We start from the raw sequence: 24,991 nt of genomic DNA, 5'->3' as shown, positions 1-24,991 counted from the left end.
TTCGTTCCTTTCAGTGCCAATCTACTCATTCGCGATCTCGTCTATCTTGTTGCCAAGCCTTTGCCCATGTCCCACGTCTGGCCTGGAACTACCTCCCCCTTCATATCTGACAGATTATCGCTCTCCCCAACTTCAAAGCCTTATTAAAAACATGTCTCCTCCAAGAGGCCTTCCCCGACTAAGCCATTTCCCCTACTCCCTTTCTCTTCTGCACTGCCCTTGCACATGGATTTATACCCTTTATCTGTCCCACTCTCAGCCCCATGGTACTTATGTACATAGCTGTAATTTTAATACATTTCTCCCCTTCTGGACTGTAAGCTCCTTGTGGGTAGGGAACACATCTACCGAACCTAATATACTGTACTATACTATTATTACTGTGCTCTGCAGATAGTAAGTGCTCAATAAATGCAATTGACTGCTCTTATCTCACCACTTACCTACTAAAACCCGGTCCAAACGTTTTGCTCCTCCAACATCAACCTACTCAATGAACCTCGATCTCATCTATCTCACCACCGACTTTACCTACTATCTCCCTCTGGCCTGGAACCCCCACTTTATACACAAGAGACCACAACTCTTTCCACCTTCAAAACCTTATTGAAATCACAACTCCAAGGGGGCTTCCCCAACTAAATCCTCATTTCCCCTAATCCCTCTCCCTTCTCTCTTGCCTATGCCCTTGTATCTCAGCGTGGTTCAGTGGTTCAGTGGAAAAAGCCCAGGCTTGGGAGTCAGAGGTCATGGGTTCGAATCCCAGCTCTGCCACTTGTCAGCTGTGTGACTGTGGGCAAGTCACGTAACTTTTCTGTGTCTCAAGCTTGAAATGACAGCTTAAGGAATAATAATAAATAATAGGTGTTTGTTCCCTAAGGTTGCTGGAGGTGGTCCCCATGCTATTTGGAACACTTCTGTAGCAGCAAGCCCTCTATGTCAGGGAATCAATCACTCAGTGATATTTATTGAGCACTTACTGTGTGCAGAGCACGGTACTAAGCCTTTGGGAAAGTACAGTACAACTGTGTTGGTAGACGTGTTTCTTGCCCACAAGGAGCTTACAGTCTAGTGGGGAAGGCAAATATTAAAATAAACTATGGATAGGTACGTAAGTGCTGTGGGGTAATAATAATAATGTTGGTATTTGTTAAGCACTTACTATGTGCAGAGCACTGTTCTAAATGCTGGGGTAGATACAGGGTAATCAGGTTGTCCCACGTGAGACTCACAGTTAATCCCCATTTTACAGATGAGGTAATTGAGGCACAGAGAAGTTAAGTGACTTGCCCACAGTCACACAGCTGACAAGTGGCAGAGACAGGATTCGAACCCATGAACTCTGACTCCCAAGCCCGGACTCTTTCCACTGAGCCACGCTGCTAGTTACAGAGTGATTGCTATCCATCCTCTGATGCTTCTTAGGGAAGGTCCTTTTCCTTTCTTTTGGAGAACTTCCAGAGGTGCCAATCCTAGGCATCAGGTTTGGTCTTTTCTGACAGTCCATCAGTCTATCGATGGTAATAATAATAATAGTATTTGTTAAGCACTTACTATGTGCCAAGCACTGTTCTAAGCATTGGGGAAGATATAAAGGTAATCAGGTTGTCCCACGTGGGACTCACATTTTAATACCCATTTTACAGATGAGGTAGGCACAGAGAAGTTGAGTTGCCCAAGGTCACACAGTAGAAAAGTGGCGGAGTTGGGATTAGAACACACGCCCGCTGACTTCCAAGCCCAGGTTGTTGCCACTAGGCCATGCTGCTTCTCATGAGTACTTACTGTATACGATTATTGTGGGCAGGGAACGTGTCTACCAATTCTGTTGTGTTGTACTCTCCCAAGAGCTTAGTACTTTGCTCTGCACACAGTAAGCGCTCAATATACACAATTCATTGATGAATACAATATAATAGAGTTGGTAGACACGTCCCTATCTACCACGCTCTTATAGTCTAGCAGGGGAGACAGATACCAATATGAATAGCCTCACTCTAGGCTTCAAGGCTCTCCATCACCTTGCCCCTTCCTACCTCTCCTCCCTTCTCTCTTTCTACCACCCACCCCGCACGCTCCGCTCCTCTGCCGCCCACCTCCTCACCGTCCCTCGGTCTCGCCCATCCCGCCGTCGACCCCTGGGTCACGTCCTCCCGCGGTCCTGGAACGCCCTCCCTCCTCACCTCCGCCAAACTGATTCTCTTTCCCTCTTCAAAACCCTACTTAAAACTCACCTCCTCCAAGAGGCGTTCCCAGACTGAGCTCCTCTTCTCCCTCTACTCCCTCTGCCATCCCCCCTTTACCTCTCCGCAGCTAAACCCTCTTTTTCCCCTTTTCCCTCTGCTCCTCCACCTCTCCCTTCCCATCCCCACGGCACTGTACTCCTCCGCTCAACTGTATATATTTTCGTTACCCTATTTATTTTGTTAATGAATTGTACATCGCCTCGATTCTATTTAGTTGCCATTGTTTTTACGAGATGTTCTTCCCCTCGACTCTATTTATCGCCATCGTTCTCGTCTGTCCGTCTCCCCCGATTAGACTGTAAGCCCGTCAAACGGCAGGGACTGTCTCTATCTGTTGCCGACTTGTTCATCCCAAGCGCTTAGTACAGTGCTCTGCACATAGTAAGCGCTCAATAAATACTATTGAATGAATGAATGAATGAATAAATGTAAATAAAAGGATGAATGGAGCTGGCAGACAACATATCTAACTGCACACTGAACCCCTCCTGCATACTTAGAAATACATAGCCCAGGCCCAACAAGACGACAAGAATTAATGCTTCCATCATTTCTCCCAGACTTCCTGCTACCATCCACTCCTGCTGGGCAAAGGCAACCGACACATGTCCCGCTATCCTTTCAGGAGGTGGCTGGACAAGGTCACAGGCTTTTGTAAGAGTCACACCAGTGGTTGGTCACTGTAGAATGGAAGAGATGTAGAGGTTTAATCTCTATCAATTAAAATAACAAATTCTTACAACAGGAGTTGACAGCCCAGAGCCTGCAGACGAAACGCAACTCAGGGCCTGTAAACTGAATCCAGCCCAATGAATGGTACTAACGGCCATTTGTGATTGGACAGTAGGCAGGCTGGGTAGCAGACGGGTCCCCAAGCCCCCTACCATTAGTCAGAGGAGACAGTTGCCCTAAGAAGATCCTGGGAGGACTAACAGAAGTGCCCTCGGGCCTGGGGGCTGCAAATTAAGGTCTTCCTGTGCACTGTGACTGTTCGAGCCTTAATCTAGTCGCATAACTGACCTCCAACTTGGAGTTCTGACCCACCTCTGATTCTGGGTCTGAACTTCTAGGGCTTAATCCTGAGCCCAAGTTGAGGTTAAGACTGATGTCACAACTTCAACACCAGTATTATTAAGAGCTTGTCATGCCTCTCGAGTCCAACCCACGACCCAGATTTCACCATCCAAATTTCCAAATACCCTTGATTGATTGATTGATGGAGTTGGCCAGACCTCCCCGATTCAGGAGTTCAGGAAAGGGTGGACGGGGAGGGCATGAAAGTAATCAGCCCCTGTCTAAAATGTTCCCAACAAAGAACTGGACTTGGTGGACACACTGCCCAAAACTGTGATTCAAGTTAATCTAGTAGATTCTGTTAGGCAGATGGTGGTTATAGCAGTGATAATAATCCTATTTATTGACTGTTTACTGAGCACAATTCACTGTACCTTGGAAAAGTACATCTGTGGCAAGGGGCATGTTCCCTGCCCATGAGGAGTTTACAATCTAATTCTAATGAATCTGCAAGCTATTCATTTAATGAAATGAGAATATATCCACTTGTGCTTTAGATTTTGGGAGATGACTTTTTCTAGCTATAAAATGGAAACAGTTAAAATATAGTCTAATATGCTTTTTTTTAAAAAAAAAGTCAAAAGACAATATAAAGCCAAAGTGTCAATCCATGATCCCTTTGAGTGGAAAAAACCCTAGAAGCACCCCCCCAAAATAGGGATTTAATCTTTAGCTGTGTTTTAATGCACTTACTGGGAAAGATACAAATTTGACCTGGCTGGACAGGGGTGGGGGAGGGCGCTGAGGGGAAAGACAGCAAACAATATCAACCTGTGGTAGTTTTTAGTAGTGATAGCAGAGTGCTTCAAAGCTTGGTTTGCTCATAAAGCTGGAAGCAAAATGCCAGACTGAAACTAAAGATAAAATAAAATCCATTCCAGATCTTAAGGTTGGCTATGAGTGTGTTCCTATTAGAACTGTTGACTTTCAGGAAAGAAAAATGTTGTTTTTAAACACTAGCGTTAGTTAAAACAATAAATGTGAACTAGAGGCTGGGAAAATTATGCCTAGGACTAACTGCCTGCACCAATCGTAAAATAATGCAGAATAAATGGTTTGAAAGCATTTCTTTTTTATTCTCCCTCTAGCTGAGGTTGCTAGAGATCAGAGGCATGGTTATTGCCGTATGCCACTGGGGTTAATGGAAAGCATGTGGCCAGCAGTCTGGGGGGCGGGGCGGGCAGCAAGATAGGCAGCTGGGAGTGGGAAAGGGGATGGGGTGAGGTACCCTTGAGAGTGGAGAGGCACAGAGGGCTCCTATTCCTTCCCAAGAGAGCTGGTCCACTCCGGGAAAGATGGGATACAGGCTTACCCAGCCTTCCCTGTCTCATTCCCTACTTGGCCCTGATCTTGCCTGCCTCAGCCTCTCTCACCTGCCATGCCCTCTGGGATGAGGCTTTCACAGAGAACTTAGAGCAACTGATTTTCAAGAAAGAGGGTCCATCTTTTTAATGCCATGACTGATTCCCACAGACCTGAGTTTAGATCTAAAGCAAATATACGAATGAAACAAAATAGCTCTAACCACCCTGATCATTACTTTAAACCTTCGTCATTCTGGCGCATTGGTTGGGCCAGATGATGCCAGCAAGGCATTACAGTGCATCAACTCTGCTTCCAAAAGTGATCGTTGTAAAGGTTTGTCCATATTTGTGCATATGCCATGGTAATCCATCATCTCGCCACTGACTATCATATAAAAGAGTCAAGGAGTAGTTGCAATCGAAGTAGGTAGAACTACTCCCACCTTTGAGGCTGGTGGCAGATCACCACCACCAAATTTCTATCCCTTTAGGCAGAGTGCATAAGAGAGAACATTTTGTTCCCCAAAGAATGGACCAAACTGTTGTTTGACAAACGCAACACCACCTGGCGGAAGACCACGTCCCTCTCGATGAGTGCTTCTACATTCATTTCCTTTTCTGAACGTACAAATGTTTCATTAAAGGAAGGTCACCCAATCCTACAGTCTGAAGGGGAGAGTCCTGGTATTTATTTTTGTTTGTTTTTATAGCATTTTTAAGTGCTTACTAGGTGCCAGCCACTGTACTAAGTGCTGGGGTAGAGACAAACTAATCAGATTGGACACAGTCCATGTCTCACATGGGGCGCACTGTCTTCATCCCCATTTTACAGATGAGGTAACAGGCACAGAGAAGTTAAGCAACTTGCCCAAAGTCACACAGCAGACATGTGGCAGAGCCAGGATTAGAACCCAGGTCCTTCTGACTCCCAGGCCTATGCTCTATCCAGTAGGCCATGCAAGCTTCTTTATCATCCCCATCATAATTGACTTTTTAAAAATACTAATATGTTCCAAGTGCTTTGCTAGATTCATCTGCTCACAGTCAGTGAACCTGAAGAATTGAATTCATAATTCAACCCACTTTATGCCAGCTCTAAATTATAGTCTGAAGTTCAAACATCCTGCTTTTCTCATCTATAACTGTCAACTTCAAGTCCAGGCTCCTAAAGGTTTTCTTCTCCAAAACAAATTCTATCTTTAAAAAAAGAAAGAAAGGAAGACTGTGTGTTTCCATGCTGAAAAACTGTCACCAAAGATTATTCTAATGCACAATATGGGAAGAATAAAACTGTGTTTTTGGCTTCTGATTTTTTTTAAACTGGTAAACTTAAGGCAAAATTGCAGATTCAAAGGTAATAAAAATGGCATCTATGGCTTAATATTCCTTTAATTCTTCAAAAACACCCATTTATTTTCCAAGAGAGTTGCCCTTACCTGTTGCTTGAGTGCCTCTAGAGATTCAAATTCCAATTTGGCCAATTTCACCTGGATTTCTCGTGGTTTATCAGGAATGACAAATGCCAGTACAAACTTCAGTGCCAGGAGTGCATGCTGCAAAAATGAAAAAGTACAGGTTGAAATGAAATATACTGAACTAACATGGGGAAAGAAACTAAATTAGTACTTAAGCATTTTAGAATCTCTGATACTATTCCACTGGGAAATTTCCATTTATTGACATGTTGAAACATTAACCACCCTTGCCCCAGTGCCCCTTCACCACTCTCACACCACCAACCCTCGGCATGGATCACCACCACAATCCACATCCTCTGCTTCTGGATCAGTGAAGCTGAATGCAGCTGGCAGAAATTCAGGGACTGGGCTGACTTCTACCATCACAAAGTCGCTCTGTCCTGTTATAATGCAGCTTTTTTTTCTGCTCGACAATTCATTTACTTCTCCCACATTGAATCCCAAGTCCATAACTCCTACCTCTTCTCCAACCCTGTAACTCCCTCATTGTATACCAAGAGCCTCGCTTCCTTTGTTGATAAAACTGAAACCATCGGGTGTGAACTCCCCAAATTCTTCCCATCAGTTCATCACCTGTCGCTTTCAAGTAATTTCTCAAGGGGTCCCTGCCTTCTCTCTAAACCTGGGCCTGATCCCATTCCCTTTCAACTCTTAAAAATGTTTCCTCTCCCTCTCCTCCACTGCTCTCTCCAGCTTCTCATTCTCTGATGCTCCTGTCCTCTCTGCCTCCAAACATGGTCAAAGTCTCTCCCATACTTAAAATGGTCTCTATGGATCCTACAACACCCTCTGGCTATCGTTCCATCTCCGTACTCCAATTCATATCCAAACTCCTGGGCTGATCACGTGCATCCAGTCTTAATTTCCTCTCCACCAACTCCTTTCTTGACTCGCCACAGATTTTTAATTCATCACTCTACGGAAACTGCAAACTCTAAGGTCCCCAAGGACATGCTTCTACTCTGTCCTAATCCTCCTTGACCTCTCAGCTGGCTCTAACACTGTGGACCACTTCCTCCTCCCTGAAACTATTAGGTCTCACAGTTTTGCACCCATGACACTAATCTGAATGTCCTCCTACCTCTCCTGGTCTGTCTCTCCTAGCAAGGTTCTGTTGTATCCCCTACTTAACCTGTGGGAGAACTCAACCACTCATATGGCTTCAGCTACCATCTCTACCACACTGATCTCTCTAAATCTCTCTCTCTCTAGCCGAGATCTCTTGCCTAACCTACAATCCCACACCTCCTCTTGCCCAAGGACGTCTGCACTTGGACTTTCCACTGGCACCTCAAATTTATCAAAAATTCTGAACAACAATGCCCTGACACTTCTGTTGCCGTTCTTGAATTCTTCTTGCTGAATGTTCCCAATTGATTAATTGCTGGGCGTCTGTCATTATTTCCCTCCAATTTAAGACTAGGGACCCTCAGCAGGCAAGGGTCCAGGGCTGATTCGATATCCCTTGGCCATTCCACGGCATCAGTATACTGTCCAGCATATGGTAAGTACTTATCAAATGACATCATAATAATGATAATGGAAGTGGCAGGGCGTAGAGGTAGGGTACAGGCCTGGGAGTCAGAAGGTCATGGGTTCTAATGGGCTCTACCACTAGTCTGCTGTGTAACCTTGGGCAAGTCACCACTTCTCTGTGTCTCATCCCCATCTGTAAATTGGGGATTGAGACTGTGAGCCCCACCTGGGACAGGGACTGTGTTCAACCTTATTTGCTTGTATTCATCCCGGCACTTAGTACAGTGCCTGCACATAGGAAGAGCTCAACAAATATCATAATAATAATAATAATAATAATGAGTCTACTTCTGCTAACTTTAGGCAGACAATAAGAATTTGGCCTGAAGGGCCTTTTGCCCATGTCAGTACAGAATTAACAGAAGCAAAAACTGGCTCTCAAAAAGACAGTCACTAAAGGAGATATTCAGAGAGAGAACTAAACCAAAGAAGATTTTAAATGAACTGACAGAACAAAATGAATAAACAGAAATAGTAATGATATTTTTCTACAGAGACTAATTAGAGAGGTGAGCTTGAAAGTTTCACAGGTATCCACTTGGAAATAGTTTCTTTTTCATATATGAAACAAGTACTGCTTCGGCTATTACCCCTGAGAAGCAGGGCCACAGCCTAGTGGGTCCTTTTCATCTCTGGTATCTTGTTGAGATTTGCCATCAACATACACGACGACGGCTGAAGAGCTGAAGGAACAAAGATGGGTCTGTGTTGATAGTGCACTAAAATAGGTCAGAAAATGAGGATTTGAAAGAAATTACTCTCTAAATAAGAATCTCTCATCAAAAACCACATGAGGAGTAAGAAGTCAATGAAGGAGTCAGTGTGTCCTCTAAAGGATGTCGCAGCTAAGATGCTGGGAGAAAAGGAAGCCGGTACTAAACAGGAATCAAATGATTTCCTTTGCTGTAATATTTATAAAAAGAGGATAAGGGATTGATGCCAAATGGATTTCTCCTGAGAGAAAGATGAAATACTGGAGGAAAGCAGATTCATGCCAGAACAAGTAATTACAAAATTAGAATACTTGAAAATAGGCAGAACTCCAGGGCAGGACAGGCGCCATCCTGGTTTTTGAAGCAATGGGAAATTTACCATGTGTATTAAACAAAAGATCTGGAGGAGATGTGGGGAAAATACAGAACTTAAGTCAGACGGTAATCAGTAGAGACGATCCTGGAAAAATACTGATTAGAGTCATAAAAGAGGAGAACAGTTGGAAAATAAGACCATAATTGAATGAAGTATAGTCAGCACAGATTTACAAGATGATATGCACACTAAATCTGATCAAATTGACTGAAAAGATACAGAGAATTGACAAGGGAACCTTGATAAAAATTTACTAGGAATGCAACATAAGCTAATTCACTAAGACCTAATTAAATGCTGAGTTCTACTGTAAGTTTTCTGTCCTGGTTTCACTGACGCTGTCCTCTTCTGGTTCTTCTCCTATTCCTTTGGTTGGTCTTTTTCAATCTCTTTTATCGTCCTCCTCCTCTGCCTCCCACCCCCTGACTATGGAGTCCCCCAAGGCACATTTCTAGGTCCCCTTCTCTTCTCCATCTACATCCACTCCCTTGGGAAGCTCATCCTCTCTCATGGCCTCACCTACCATCTCTAAGCTCATGGTATGTACAGCACTGGGGAGAACACAACAAGTTGGTAGACTCGTTCCTTATCCACAAGGAGCTTACAGTCTATTATCTGACAGAACGGCACTCTTGCCATTTTCAAAATCTCACTGAAATCAAATCTCCTCCTGAAAGCCTTCCCAGATTAAGTTCTAATCTCCCCACCCTATTTTCCTTCCCTACTACCTCTCTCCCATGCACTTCATCCCACCTACTGAACGCTTATTTATATACTGAGACTGTGAGCCCCACACGGGACAGGGACTCTGTCTGACCTATCATGCATCTGGCCCAGTGCTTAGAAAAGTGCCTGACACATAGTAAGTGCTTACTGCCACAATTTTTATTATGATTTTATTCTTATAGTCAGCTGCTTCCCCTAACCATAACTTTATTTTAATATCTGGCTCTTTAATTAAGCTGTAAATTCCTTGATCATGGCTACTGATTTTACTGTACTCTCCCAAGTGCTTAGTACAGTGCTTTGCACAAAGCACTCAATAAACATCATTCATCGATTGATAATGTTTTATATAACACCCTCTAGCTTTAATAAGAACACTGGACAAGGAATTGGAGCTACCATCCAACTCCCCGGGTTGCATCCCAAAGAACAGACACTTTGAGGAACTTGTTTTATAATGCTGCAGAAGCAATTTCCTGTGTGTCTCCCATGGCAACTGTGACCCAGTTCCCCATCCCTCCACATGTGGTATCCAGCAGGCACAGAGAAGTGGTGGTGGGCGAGGGGTGATGGTGGTGGGGAGTAGCAGCAGGAGGACAGCTTAGTACAGTGCTCTGCACACAGTAAGCACTCAATAAAGATGATTAATTGAACGGAAGCTGTAGTTGGGGTACTACCTATGCTACTGCTCATCTGCTCCTCGTGACTAATTTTAACTTCAGAGGTCATCTCTGCTGTGACCTCTGAGGGCCAGTCCCTCCCAGAGAAGAAGCTAGATGGGAAGGAGGGCTGCAGCTAATGAAGACAAGTGGCTGCCAGGGAAGGACAGATTCTACCACCTCTCCATGCTGTCCCAATTGAAGATTTTCTTTGGGGAGGACTGTGTGTGCTTCTCATTTTGTGTTGGGGAGGTGTGCGTTTTGGGGGGGCGGAAATGGGGAAGGGGATTTTATGTGTGAAAAGGGAGGTGATTCAGGCCTTCTATGTGCATCTACAGCCACTGCCCCCCTCTCTCTCTGCTTCTGCCTTTCTAGTTCTCTGTTCCTCCCTTTCCTACCTTCCCCCCACCATAATCTTGAACCCATTTAACCTCTACCCTAGAGCACTCTCCTAATGTCCCTTTGGCATTCAGGAAAACATCATATCGCACATGCAAGTAGCTTTCTCTGTACACATGCAACCCTTGCAAATATATACCTAGAAGACTCCTCTCCTGGATAACACAGGTCACCCTAAAATGGAAGAGGCTTCAAGGCTGTCCCTCAGCCTTGCCATTTTACATATCTGCAGTTTTCCCCAGTTCACTCTCTTAGCTCCTCTCACGTTCACCTTTTAGCTGTACTTTATTCTTGACTCTCCCACCTCCGACCCCTGATGCTGCTTCCCTACCCTGGAACCTCTTCCCAGAACAGAGCGAACTCCTAAAATCTCTTTCCTAAAATCTCACTCCTTTGAGAAACTATTCCAGACTAATTCAAATCACCCCAACACCACCCACATCACATATATTTTATTTCTCTCAGCATTATGCACATACAGAGTTGCATGTTTATTTGTGCTTTTAATTATTTCTTCAGCAATTTAACCCCAGATAAATGTCATAGTTCCTGTTGTATACTTGTTTAATTCCTATACCCGTTATTTGTAAACAATTTTCATCTGTCCACTGCAGCTTCCTAAAGAAAAGTGAATGTGTGTCTTCCTTCTTTTGAATGCTCCCAATAACCTGATACCATGCTTTGCATTCAGTAGACACTCAATACATATTATTGATGAAAGTGAGGATACATACTTTTTTTTTGCTGGCTCTTCCTTCCCCTTGGTGGCTCATTGCTTGGTGACGTTTTGATACAGACATATTTTACTATACTAAGTGTTAGTAAGGTCCCAAACTACTGTGATTTTCTAACTCTAAATAGCTGTCCCTTAGTTTTACTGCTCTTTAAAAAAATGAATTATTTCATTATTCAAAGTGAAAACTAAGAACAACCCTATTAAATGTTCATCTAAATCTAAAAGTCATATAGAAGCTAAAATTAATCTATTAAAGTAAAATCCCAATATTGTTCATTGATCAGCAGGGGATTAGCCACCGACAATGTAAATGCCTGTGTTGGCTTCCAACCAGATAAAGGTGATTAATGTCTTTAGAAATCAAAGAAGATTCAGAATCCATCAGATATAACTTATCAGAACAAGCCATGTTTCCTGGACATAAAGTTCGATGAATTTAACACAGCATTTTATGACCTTTGTTACAAATTTAAAATTATTATTTTGAATCAGGCATAGTTATTTAATTTGAAGGAAAGCAAAAGGTAACTTCATTCTGACTTCTCTGCCATAAAAGCTTTCAAGATTTTACAGCCTACAAAAGAAGAAAAAGAGTCAGGTGCGACTATTGTGTTTCTTTCAAAGTTAATCCGCAAAACTGGTCACTGGCAAACCCGCTTATTTTTCTAATAATGAAAGAACTCATCTATATGACAGACCAATCTCTCATTTCCATGATATGCAAATCGGGGAAATGTTCATGCAAAAAATCTCAGGAATAGTTAAAAAAAACCCCTAAACCCAAAAAACAACTAATGGGAGCCCAGAAAGCCATCAGGAGATGGCTTTGATTCAAGAGAAGCACTTCTAGAGAAAACATATCTATTATTTGAAATTCAATCATATCCTTACAAAGTACATCCAATAGAATAAGGAAGGAACACGAACTGTTCATGTGAAAATCGGGGCATTCCTTAACCATGAAACAGATTTACCAATGGACAAATTAATCAGTCAATGGCACTTACTGAATGCCTGTGTGCGGAGCACTGTATGTGGGAGGGTAGGCCAGAATTAGTAGATACGAACCCTGCCTCAAAGAATCTACAATCTGGAGGAGGTGACATTGATACTAAAGTGCTTACTACAGTGCTCTGCACATAGTAAGTGCTCAATAAGCTAAGCCCTCTTCTCCTCTTCTCCCACTCCTTTCTGTGCAGATCTTACTTGTTCATTCATCCTCCCTCCCATCTCCACCGCGCATATGTATATATCTGTAATCCATCCATTCATTTATTTATATTAATGTCTGTCTCCCCCTCTAAATTGTGAGCTTGCTGTGGGCAGGAATGTGCCTATTGTTATAGTGTACTGTCCCAAGTGCTTAGTACAGTGCTTTGCACACAATGATAAAAACTATTATCATTATTATTGCTACAAATAATAATAATGGTACTTGTTAAGCACTTACTATGTGTCAAGCACTGTCCTAAGCACTGAGGAAGATACAAGTTAATCAGTCAGACGCAGTCCCTGCCCTACATTGGGCTATTCATACTCTTAATCCCCATTTTTTACAGATAAGGTAAATGAGGCAGAGAGAAGTTATGTGACTTGCCCAAGGTCACACAGCAGAAATATGATGGAGCTGGGATTAGGACCAAGGCCCTCTGACTCTCAGGCTCATGCTCTATACACTAAAGCACACTGCTTCTAATCAGGGAAAAGCCTCCTGGAGATGTGATTCCAAAAATAGAAGTGATTCCAAAAGTATTTTGAAGATGGGGAGAGCAACGGTCTGCTAGATACGAGAAAAAGTATCTAAAAGTAGTCCAACCACCTAAGACACAAAGGTATTTTACTAAAAAAAAAAATTAAAACTACTTTCTCCATGACCTCTCTTGGTTCTTATGCCTCCAGTCACTTCGGTAAATTTTAGGGTTTTTTAAGCTGAATCACTTCTATTGCTTGGGCTTTTTGTTTATACACACACCCAGTTTTCCTATAACATGGTGGCTGGGTTCTTGCAGAACCCCACATTAATGGATCAAGGAGAGTGCAGTCCCTATGATGATTATAGTATGTCTTAATAGAGGAAAAAAGAAAATGCTACTAGAGAAAATGAACACACATAGCTGGGGGCTCCCTTGTGCCGGCATTAAAGGATCCTTCTATTCTGCCATCTGCCAGAGATTGGTAAGGGGAAAATGTCAGTGTGTCTCTCACCCTTGATAATTACAGCACTATCAGACTCTCGGTAGTCTCATGGCAGGTGCTCAGAGAACTAGCGGAACTATTCTATCTTGCAACAACGAGTGACATGTCCGACAGCAGCAGCTGGGTTTGGCAGCAGTGTGTCCCCAACCCTGTCTCCTCTAAAACAGAAAATGCAAATTAGAGCTGAATTCTTGGAATTTTGAACAGCTAATTTGATTTCCACAGTGGTATGACTGCAGCAATGCCATTTTCCATTCAAAGTCTAGCCATCATTGAACAAAGAATGCAGGCAAAATCTTCCCTGATGAGCAGGCAGATGACATGCCCAATGCCAATTAAAGGAGTAATTAAAGAAAGTGCAGATCGAAAACCCATTATAGAATGAATCTTAAGGAAAAACAAGACTGCATTGACCCCATCCATTGGTCTAGCAGCCTAAACTAAAGTTCAAGAAACCAGTAGGTACTGATTTCAAGTTACCCAAAGCTCTGTCTTTACATTGGCAACCGATTAACTGTAGCTCCTCCCTAAGGTTCAAAGTGAAATGCTATATTTTGGGGATATCTTTCACCTTGTCTGCTTTCTTGGCCCAAATACCTGGATTGGGATTGGTCTGTCCCAAAGTGTTTTATTTGACTACTGCCCTGAAAAGATGCAGTTAAGGCAGGACAGTTCCATTATACCTTGGGCATTGTACTTCTAAAACCAAATCCAGATCTCAAAATGTCAATAGGAAAGGAGATAAATTAGCCCCTTTTTTCAACTATAAAAGGAAATCCTTTTCATTTCAAGGAGACTGGATTCTTGCTCATCTACCTTGGCTGGATTTCAAGCTCACTTAAGTGAATAAAGAATTTGGTGTTCTGAAAGAGAAACAAAGGTGATAGTTCATGAGGTGTGTATTTGGGAGGAAAGCACAGAAATACCTTGGCAACTCTAATGAAGTAACATGACAAACAATCGGAACAAAAATGAGAATGCTTTAAAAATACCATGGTTAAATGGTAATGAAGGTAAATGAATTTCCGTATTAAAATAAAAAAAGATGGCAGACCTCAATGTTTCTTTCTTTTTTATAGCTACCTTTCCTATGGAGACCTGGTAATGCGGCTGTGAGATTTTCAGATGAAAGATGCTGCCAATGGGAACAATGATAAGGTACAATGGTAAGCGCTGCTTTTAAGGCCTTGCGAGTTAAGGCTCTCCTAATGCAATGAGAGAATAATTCCTGCACCAAAAATATGTTGCAGCCCCTAATGGCAGGGAAAAAAGTGAGGCCTGCAGAGATTCATACAGCTACAGGCATATCAAGTTCAGAAATGATCAATCAATGGTATTTACTGAGTGCTTATTTTGTGCAGAGCACTGTTCTAAGTGTTTGGGAGAATACAGTGTAACAATATAAGAGTTGGTGCTCAAGTTCCCTGCCCACAACAAGCTTATGGTCTAGGCAAAAGATGATGGGATGTCATAGCAGGAAAGACCCAGGACCACAGAGTCTCCCAGGAAACCTAAAACAGCTACATATGGCTAAAAACCATGTTCTATGGTCCTGAATGTGTCCTCACGGCACTTTTGAAGAGGCTCCAACCTCATCATAAACAAGGAGGGAATCCTGAAGAGATAGCAAAATCATTTCAATATTCTCCTAATCAAGGCCCTTAGAAACAAAGAAAACTTTTCTTTATGGCATTTGGTAAGCGGTATTTGTTTGCAAGCCCCGAGTTGGACATGGATTGTGTCTAACCTGATTAACTTAACCTCAGTGTTTAGTACAGGGTCCAGCACACAGTACGCATTTAACAAATCTCATTACAAATATAATGTTGTCAACAGTGCTGGGTAAGTTGGGAGAAGAAAGTTTGGGTGGGAAGAGGAGTTCCATTTTGGGTGGGTTAAATTTGAGGTGTTGATGGGACATCCAAGTAGAAATATCCTAATGTTAGGAGGAAATGCAAGACTGCAGAGGAGAGTGGTTGGGAATGGAGAGGTTGATTTGATCTGTGTGTAGAGGTGGTGTTGAAGCTGTACGAGTGAATGAATTTCCAAGAGAATGGTTGCAAATAGAGAATAGAAGGGGATAAACTTCCACTTTTCAATAGCCTCTGAACTTTATTCAAAATCCTAGAAGCAGTCATTCAGAATTGCTATATGCAGATGATTGCACCCTCGTGACATACACCCGGGAAGACACTCAAATGACTATAACCAGCTTCACCAAATTAGCCAGCCAATTTGAAAAAAGAAAAACTACATTGGGGAAGTTGTATGTACAACCAAAAAAATCTATACTGGCAACCTAGAGCTAAAGGTTGTCAGAGAATTGTAATAACTTAGGTAGCTCACCGTCTAAGATGAAATGGTGGAGAAGGAAATAAAAAACAAAAACCAACTGACTACATCCTTTGGGGGACTGTCAAAAAAAGTGTGGCAGCATCAGGTTCCGGAGCAAACTACAGGTCTACCTGTAGTGTTGTAGTGCTGCCCAACCTTCTCTACGACTACGACACCTGGCTTGCTCATGGAGGCCATGTCCAACTCCCAGGGCAGCTTCATCAACATCAAAAGGCAAGACAGGATCACAGGCAACTCAGGCATGGAATGAAGTTAACTTCCTACCATTTTTGTTCAGCTTAGTACAGCTCCCTGGGTGGGACTTGTTAAAGCCTGTATGGTAAATTGAAGAGGAAGGTGGGGACAGAGGAAATGTTTTATAGAGATACAAAGAATCTTGCATTTCAGCTGAAAACTCAGAGTCACCTGCTGTAGACAGAACAATCAATCTGTAGATTCTAATCCTGGCTCCTCCACTTACCTGCCTGCCCAAGGGCAAGTCACTTAACTTCTCTGTGCCTCTAGGTCTCTCATCTGCAAAACAGGGATTCAGGACCTGTTCTCCCTCCAACTTAGACTGTGAGCTCCATGGTAGAATCTGATTCTCTTGTATCTACCCCAGCACTTAGTATAGTCCTTGATACCTAGTAAGTGCTTAATAAATACCACAGTTATTTACTGAGCACTCACTGTACACAGAGCACTGTACTAAGTAAGCTCTTAGGAAAGTGCAAGGCACTAGAGTTGGAACATAAGATCCCGGCCTACAAGGAGCTTACAGTCTTCAGGGGGAGATCAACTTGAAAATAAATTACAGATAGGGAAATAGCAGATTATAAGGATACCACAGAAAGAGGACCAACTTTATTTTGCAATCAGAAGCCTCATAAGGATCAGGAGACAAGGAGGGAAAAGTGGAAACCAGCACTGGGGCTGCAAATCCCCAACATGACAGCAGAGCAAAGGACCATTCTGCACACAGTACAGTTGGAACCGCGGAACACACACAAACATGCACACTCACCGCCCCCCCCCCCCCCACAATTTATCAGTAGTGCCTTCTTCAGCCATTAAGGAAAACTATATACATAACCTGCAATGTGAACTGACCCATATTTATAAACTATTTTTCTTTCTGGAGTTGCCCTTAATGCGGAAAGCACAATTTTTAGGTCAGATGTGGCAATGGAGAAAGGAATTGAAAGACAGGGAGTGTTACATTTTATTGGGGGTTTGCTTTTGTGTTCTAACCATTATTTTGATTACTGTGAAAGGGAACAGCTAACCAGCAGTTAATATGTGCTCTGACAACATTTCCTCCAACTAAGATGCAGAAAGAATAGGATTTCATAGGATCACAGTTCTATTTACTGAGATGTGAAAACAAACGAGAGCTAGAATTACATTATTACAAAAGCACTATTTATAATTCCACAGTTCAAGAGTGGCATTTACATATTTTTTCTGTATGCTGTAAGGGCAGCTCTGATCATTACCTCAGGATTTTGAGGTTATGTTTGGGTATGTCAGGTGATGAAGCAAGTTTGAATGGATGTAGACCCCCTGAGTTATTTTAGCCTTCATATTCTCTGGCCAGTTGCATACAAAGTTCAGGTCCCAGTGGGTTCTCTCTTGCTCTGGGGGGTGAAGAGAGGAACCTATATTTCCAAAGTTTAGTCTTTCACAAAAGAGGTCTTGCACTCATTTTAATATAATTTTTTTGGCAGTAATGGATAGGTGAGAATGAGATATCTTTTCTATAAGCCCTAGCCATCTCTTTTTAGTATTCCATAATTTCCTTTTTCTGTATGTTAGGCTGTATTCTCACTGCATTGATATCCAAATTCTGTACAAGACTGATAACATTATCATCAACTGTTCAGAGAATGCCTACTCTTGGATGGCTTCAATCCTTGTTTTTGCCCATGCTTGTTCATAAGGCAAAATTATATGAAGATCATCTAGATTAGTGCAAAGACCACAAAGAGGTTCTGGTCTGACCATAGCATAGATTATGGCATTTATTATTTTACTCCTGAAAGACGGCATTTGATTAGTACAGTGCTCTGCACACAGTAAGCACTTAATGAAGCAGTGTGGCTTAGTGGAAAGAGCATGGGCTTGGGAGTCAGAGGATGTGGGTTCTTATCCCGGCTCCACCACTTGTCTGCTGTGTGACCTTAGGCAAGCCACTTTACTTCTCTGTGCCTCAGTTACCTCAACTGTAAAATGGGAATTAAGACTATAAGCCCCAAATGGGACAACCTGATTACCCTATATCTACTCCAGTGCTTAGAATAGTGTTTGGCACATAGTAAGCACTTAACCAATACCATAATAATTATTATTATTATCAACTTCTCCCCAGTAACTAGGGTTGTTTCTGATATTGCCATAAAGACCACATAGTAAATGTATCTTTCAGGAAACAAGTGGTGAGCCTGCCTAAAGTGCAGATGGAAGCAAGCTTTCCCTTCCCTATTTGTCAAGGTTTCAATACCCTTCTCACCACCTTAACCTTCAGCTCTGTTGTTTTTGTCCAACTTTCTGGTACATACATACAGTATTATGACTACATGATCTGAATCTCTATGCATATAAGATCACAAAGTCTGTGGCATTCCACCAAGACTTTGAACATCAGGCATGCTTACGGTTATATATCTCACCCAGATGGTAGGCAGTGGTGGTGGAGGGTGGATGGGGTGATGATAGAAGGATTTGAGAATACTTACAGAACTATTTTAAAGACCAATTGAATATTTCTTAATCAATCCTTCCTGCTAGAAAATAAAGGACATAGAATCTATCTGCATTCTGTTAGTCCCCTAATTTGATCCTTCTGTTCCCTACATATTATTATTCTATCAGTTGCAGGAAAATCCTCTCTTTGAAGGTATAGCAATGTGCTCTTTGAGAAAGGACAACAATTTCTAGGAAACGTAAAGCTTTACATAGCAGTCATGTAAGCATGCTAGTGACACCAGCTGATTAACTGGTTGACGGATGGAGGAAAGGTCATAAATTGACCCTCCAACTCACTTTCATGGACAAATCTAATTTGTGAAGAGCAGATGCCTGAAAGACAGGTGGAAGTTAAGTTTTTGCCTGCCCTGTCGGGTTCTTTGACACTATAATTAACGTACGTTCAGCTACTGGAGCACTATGTTTGATACCAGCAGGCTCCTGAAGCACAATATAGAACAGAGACAGTTGGATCCTTACCTAAGAACATCTGCTTCATTTTGCTATTCCAAAGGCTAATAATCCCATGATTTTCACAAAAATAAAGCCCTTCACCCTCCTTGCAAAAGAACAAAAATCTGTTTTAACTTAAGGTTGTAGCAGTACTCTTGAGCGTCCACATAGCACAGTGCACTGTACTGAAGCTTGGGAAGGAGAATGAAGAAATAGTACATTCGCTGCCCATGAGAATCTTATACTCTAGTGAGGGAGAAAAACAAACATATTTACATCACCTATATGACTCCAGCACAGAAAAGTTTCAAGCCCATTGCCAGTACATAATTAAACATTTATGGACCAGAGCAATCAATCAATAGTATTTATTGAGTGGTTTCTGTGGGGACAGCACTGTATTAAGCAATTGGAAGAGTATAATATAACAGAGCTAGTTGATAAATTCCCTGCCCACGACAAGCTTAAAGTCTAGAAGGGAAGCCAGGCATTAATAAAAATCAATTATGATATATACATAAGTGCTGTGGAGCTCGAATATATGTCAAACAAATCCCCAAGGAGTCAAGATGATAGTCAACTCCAGCCCACAACCACTTGCTACGGCATCTTTTCACGTGTCCAGATTGCTGGGCCCAAAAAGGAAGGTATGATTCCACTGGAAAATCTTAACAGTAAATGGCTGGATACTGCAAGCTTTCCGTGTCAGGTGACGCGCTCAGCAGTCCACTAGACTCTTGGACATGGAATAGGTGAGAAAACCTCTGGAGAAGATCTGATAGCTGCGGCAGCAGTAGTGATGGTTCAATGTCAGCGAGGGGGAATGGAGTAATGGCTGCCAAGACTCCCTCTACTCATGTCCATCCTGGGAGTGTCAGATAGGGTGTGGTGTGTTATGGCATATAATCTAGCCAGGATAAAGTAACTTTGGTACCTAACTTGAAGAATCTGGCATCATTCCGAAAACGAGTATTTTGGTCTTAAATTTACCTACATGCAAGTTAATTTTTTTTTAAGTGACAAATATCTTGAGCATTTGAACTGCTCAGGCCATTACTAGGCACATATTTTGCTATGTCAATCAATCATATTTCTCGAGTGCTTACTGTGTGCACAGCACTCTAGTAAGCACTTGGGGGAGTGCAATATGATGGAGTTGGTAGACATGTCTCCTGCCCAAAATGCACTTACAGTCTAGAGGAGGAGACTGAAAGACATTAATATAAATAAATAAATTACTGGTATATATGTAAGTGGTGTGGGGCTGAGGGAGGGGTGAATAAAGGGAGCAAACCAGGGTGATGCGGACGGGAGTGGGAGAGGAGGAACTATAGGCTTAGTCAGAGAAGACCTCTTGGAGGACATAAGCCTTCAGTAAGGCTTTGAAGGTAGGTAAGAGTGATTGTCTTCTGGATATGAAGAGGGAGAGCGTTCCAGCTCCGAGGCAGGATGTGGGTGAGAGGTCGGTGGGGAGATAGACGAGATCAAAGTACAGTGAGTAGGCTGGCATTAGGGAAGCAAAGTGGAACTGGGAGGGGGCAAGGTGATCGAGTGCTTTAAATCCACTGGTAAGGAGTGTCTGTCTGATGCAGAGGTGAATAGGCAACCTCTGGAGGCTCTTGAGGAGTGGGGAATCGTGGACTGAATGTTTTTGTAGAAAAGTGATCTGGGCAGCACAGTCAAGTATGGACTGGAGTTCAGAGAGACAGGAGGCAGGGAGGACAGCAAGGCGGCTGACACAGTAATCAAGGTGCAATAGGATAAATGCTTGGATTAATAATAATGGTATTTGTTAAGCGCTTACTATGTGCCAAGCACTGTTTAATGGTAGCAGTCTTGATGGAGAGAAAGGGAGGATTTTAGCAGTGCTGTGAAGTTTGAATGGGCAGGATTTAGTGACAAATTGAATATGGAGGCTATGTGATTTTGTTAACTTCAAAAAGCTACTGAAAAAGAACATTTTCCACACGATACGACCAAATTAACTTCCACAGAACCCACATGTAACAAGATAGTAGATCCCAAAGGTGTAAAGGCATTCACTGTACAGGATTAGGCACAATAACTTTCCATTTCCAAAACAGAACTTCTCATCTTTGTACCCAAACCCTGTCCTCCCTGTGACTTTCCTATCACTGTCAGCAACATCACCATTTTCCCTGTCTCACAAGTCCATAACCTTGATATTATCAGCTCATCCCTGTCATTTGACCTATACAATCTGTCACCAAATCCTGTCACCAAACCCTCACGTCATCTCTAGAATCCACCCCTTCCTCTCCATCCAAATTACTACCATGTTGATCCCTCCTTGACTACTGCATTAGTCTCTCTGCTGAACTCCCTACCTTTCATTTATTCAAACATACTTATTGAGTGCTAACTGTGTGCAGAGCACTGTACTAAGCTTGGGAGAGTATACAATAAACAGTCATATTCCTTGTCCACACAAGCTTACAGTCTAGAAGGGGGGAAGACAGGCATCAATACAAATAAATGAAATGAAATTACCGATATGTACATACATGCTGTGGGGTTGGGAGGAGGGTAGAGCAAAGGGAGCAAGTCAGGGCAATGCAGAAGGAAGTGGGAGATGAGGAAAAAGTGGGGCTTAGTTTGGGAAGGTACTTTGGAGAAGATGAGCCTTCAATAAGGCTTTGAAAGGGGGATGGAAGTCGGATTGGAAGGGGTCAAAGGGAGAATTGGAGGAGAGGAATTTGAGAGAACAGGTATAGACAACTTCCCTCTCCAGTCCATACTTCACTCTGCTGCCTGGTTCATTTTTCTGAAAATTGACTCCATTCACTCCATATTTCCCCACCGCTTAAAGAGTGGTTGCCCATTCACTCTACATTAAAAAGAAACACCTCACCAGTGACTTTAAGGCAATCTGCTCTCTCCCTATCTAACCTCACTGATTTCCCATTACAATCCAACCTACTCGCTCTACACTGATCATATATATCCTACCACTGACCCCTTGCCCACAGCCCCCTAGACTATAAGCTCTCTCAAGTGCTTAGTGCAGTGTTCGGCTCTCAGAGTAATACTGAAGGACTGAATGACCTCCTCCCTCTAGTCTGGAACTTCCTCCCCTTCTATATCTGACATTCCACAATTCACCCTACTGTCAAAACCCTCCTACAATCACGTCTCCTCCAAGAAACCTTCCCAGACTAAACTCATTATTTCCCCATCTGCTCTCCCTTCTACATCGAATATAAACTTGACTGAAAAACACTTAAGCACTTTGAATCTCACCTTAGCCCCACAATACATATGTAAATATTCTTATTCTCTACTGTTTCCCCTATTCCTAATCTATTTTAATGTCTGTCTTCTCCTGTAGATGTAAGCTACTTGTGGGCAGGAATCATTTTGATAAAATTGGTTGTACTGTACCTTCCAAGGTGTTTGGCACAGTGTTCTATACATAGTAAGCACTCAATAAATACCACTGATTGGCTGACTGGCTAAATAAAGCAGAAGTAAGCTCCAAAGCAGAAGGAACAAAATTTACAATTATGTGAATAAAAACATTTTCAAACACTTGACAAACCAAGAAAAAAGATGGAACCTGAGCAAGATAGTGTGAATTTGTCTGAATGAGTTCTGGCTTCACATTCTCAAATAACGAGGTTTAGTTTTTTCACTAGGTATCTGACATACGGCACAGAGCTGGAGATTCCCTAATATCTACAGAATTAGACAGTGGGGAAAAAACAGCCTGCATCCAGCAGCAGTTTTAGTAGTTTTGCCTTAAAATTAACAGTTGCCCGGGTATCCAGCCAGGACCTCTCTAAGAGGAAATTCTGTGATTCATATTTTGTAGGTAACATCCATGTTACTATCTCCAGATATGCTATATAACCAGTAGGTGAGCATTTTCTTATAATTGCACAAGATATACAGAAAATATAGAAATGTGATGAAGCCATGATGTTTCCTTCATTTTTATTTCAAAGCACTGTGTACCTACTCAATCTTCCCGGAACAAAGATATGGTAGGTACAGAGTAAGTCTCCCTTTGAAGGCTTCTATTTGTTAATAGTGAATCTTGCAGCATAGCAGTTTATAATGCAGTGTGATAATGCATCCAACAGTCCATTACCATTCTATAATCTTGAGATGTTTGGCACAATCCTCATCTCAATTTATGGATGAGATTTAATAGGAACTGGGATATGGGTTGCCAAATGCCAAATTAGCTAATGCTGACTCTAATGAACGGTAAAGCTCTGAACGGGTTTGGAAATGAATTCTAAGTGAAAAGTGGCAGAAAGATGCCTAAGGAATTGAATTTGACATTGTGATTAATATCTTACCTTCTGAAGTTGCTCTTAGCTGATTGCTAATATTACGTATTGGACCATAGCTTGACAGGCATTGCTCACTGCAAAAAACCTCTTAATATTCCACTTTAGAATAAAATGCATGCTATAGACTATTGATTCATAGTGCAAACCTTGCTCTCTCCCTCTAAACCAGACAATTATTCAAAAATCAGCAGGAAGTATGACTAAAGGGAAAAAGCACTAGGTTAAGTAAGAATCAAGATGCCCCAATATCTGCCATCGCAAATATTTTCTGCAATAATCCAGAAACATGCATTGAAATCTTCTAGATCACAGATGATCCTAGGCTCTTCCATATGGTAAAATATCTACTGATGGAGATAAACTGCACAAAGACTTCATAAGGCTGATTGAGTGAACAAAAATATGACAGACGAACTTCCACATAAACAATGCAATATATCTATACTCCAAACCTCAGCCACATAACAAAGAACTTTGAGCTAACATCATGACACAGGAAAGGGATATTGTGGAGCCATTGTTTGCCCACGAATTTTGTGTGCTGCAGCTGCCAAAAGAGTTTAACAAAATGCTAGGCATCTTCAGAAAAACTACTAAAAATAAAACAAAAAACAGTCTTGCCACTGGCAGGTGTGTGACCGTGGGCAAGTCACTTAACTTCTCTGTGCCTCATTTACCTCATCTGTAAAATGGGGGTGAAGACTGTGAGTCTCATTTGGGACAACCTGATTACCCTGTATCTACCCCAGGGCTTAGAACAGTGTTCTGCACATAGTAAGTGCTTACAAATACCAACATTATTATTATTATTATTTAGACCTTGGCATATCAACTTCGATCACTACATTTTAGAAATAAAATAAATGGGCTAAAAGAGATACAGAAAAGAGCATCTTAAATGAACAAGGAGAGGAGCAACTTTCACCTAAGGACAGGCTAAAATATTAAGATTCTTTCATTTAAGTCAAAAGGTAAGAAGAACATAGACAAAGTGAGCCAAATTCAAAACCAGGATTTCAAGACATTCAGTGAAGCTTGAAAATCAGATGTTAAAAACATGGAAAAGAAAATAATGATTAACCCTTATGGTATTTGTAAAGTACTCTGTCTCAATCACTGTTCTAAGCACTGGGGTAGATACACTTTAATCAGATACTTCTTAATCAAGTGTGAGATATGAATATAAAATGTGCTCTCAAAAAAAAGTATCAATAGGTTCAAAAAAAGAGTGTAAAAATTCCTAAACTCTTAATGGGTTACTAGAGGGGGAAATTAGGACTGTATGTAGACTGTAACTGTCCCTTAGTCATATTTTATTGCTGGTTAGACACACTGCATTGAACTGGATGGAAGTCTGGTTTGTTCTGGCTGCAAATGGAGGAGGCTTTCTCCTAAGGCTTATGGAAAGTGACAGAAGGTTTTTCTTCCCTCTTTGTAGGGAGAGGCTCGATTAGAGTCCTCACTGGTACCAAAAAATAAATACGACTGATTGAAATACGACTGATTGACTGGTCAGCTTTTTGACGTATAAGCTTAACTTTCATTATTTCTTTTTAACTGAAGCAGCATGGCCTAGTGGATAGAGCACAGACCTGGGAATCAGAAGGACCTTTGTTCTAATCCCAGATCTGCCATTTGTCTGCTCTGTGACCTCAGGCTAGTCACTTCACTGTGCCCCAGGATCCTCTGCAAAATGG

General features: G+C 42.0%; 1 protein-coding gene and 1 long non-coding RNA gene across 2 annotated transcripts in view; one reads left to right on the top strand and one right to left on the bottom strand.

The window, feature by feature from the left end:
* ANO10 (anoctamin 10) overlaps positions 1 to 24,991 on the bottom strand; it is a 226,949-nt gene that overhangs the window by 66,034 nt on the left and 135,924 nt on the right. Inside the window, exon 12 of the mRNA XM_029070173.1 lies at positions 6,061 to 6,177. Coding sequence (XP_028926006.1) covers positions 6,061 to 6,177 — 117 coding nt within the window. The remainder of the gene's footprint in view (positions 1 to 6,060; positions 6,178 to 24,991) is intronic.
* LOC114813696 overlaps positions 1 to 24,991 on the top strand; it is a 36,662-nt gene that overhangs the window by 4,802 nt on the left and 6,869 nt on the right. The window contains exon 2 of the long non-coding RNA XR_003761418.2: positions 14,523 to 14,609. This is a non-coding gene — a long non-coding RNA (uncharacterized LOC114813696). The remainder of the gene's footprint in view (positions 1 to 14,522; positions 14,610 to 24,991) is intronic.

This window comes from Ornithorhynchus anatinus, chromosome 8 (assembly GCF_004115215.2).
Source record: "Ornithorhynchus anatinus isolate Pmale09 chromosome 8, mOrnAna1.pri.v4, whole genome shotgun sequence".
In the NCBI taxonomy this organism is placed as follows: Eukaryota; Metazoa; Chordata; class Mammalia; order Monotremata; family Ornithorhynchidae; genus Ornithorhynchus; species Ornithorhynchus anatinus.
This window is presented reverse-complemented; position numbering and strand designations above follow the sequence as displayed.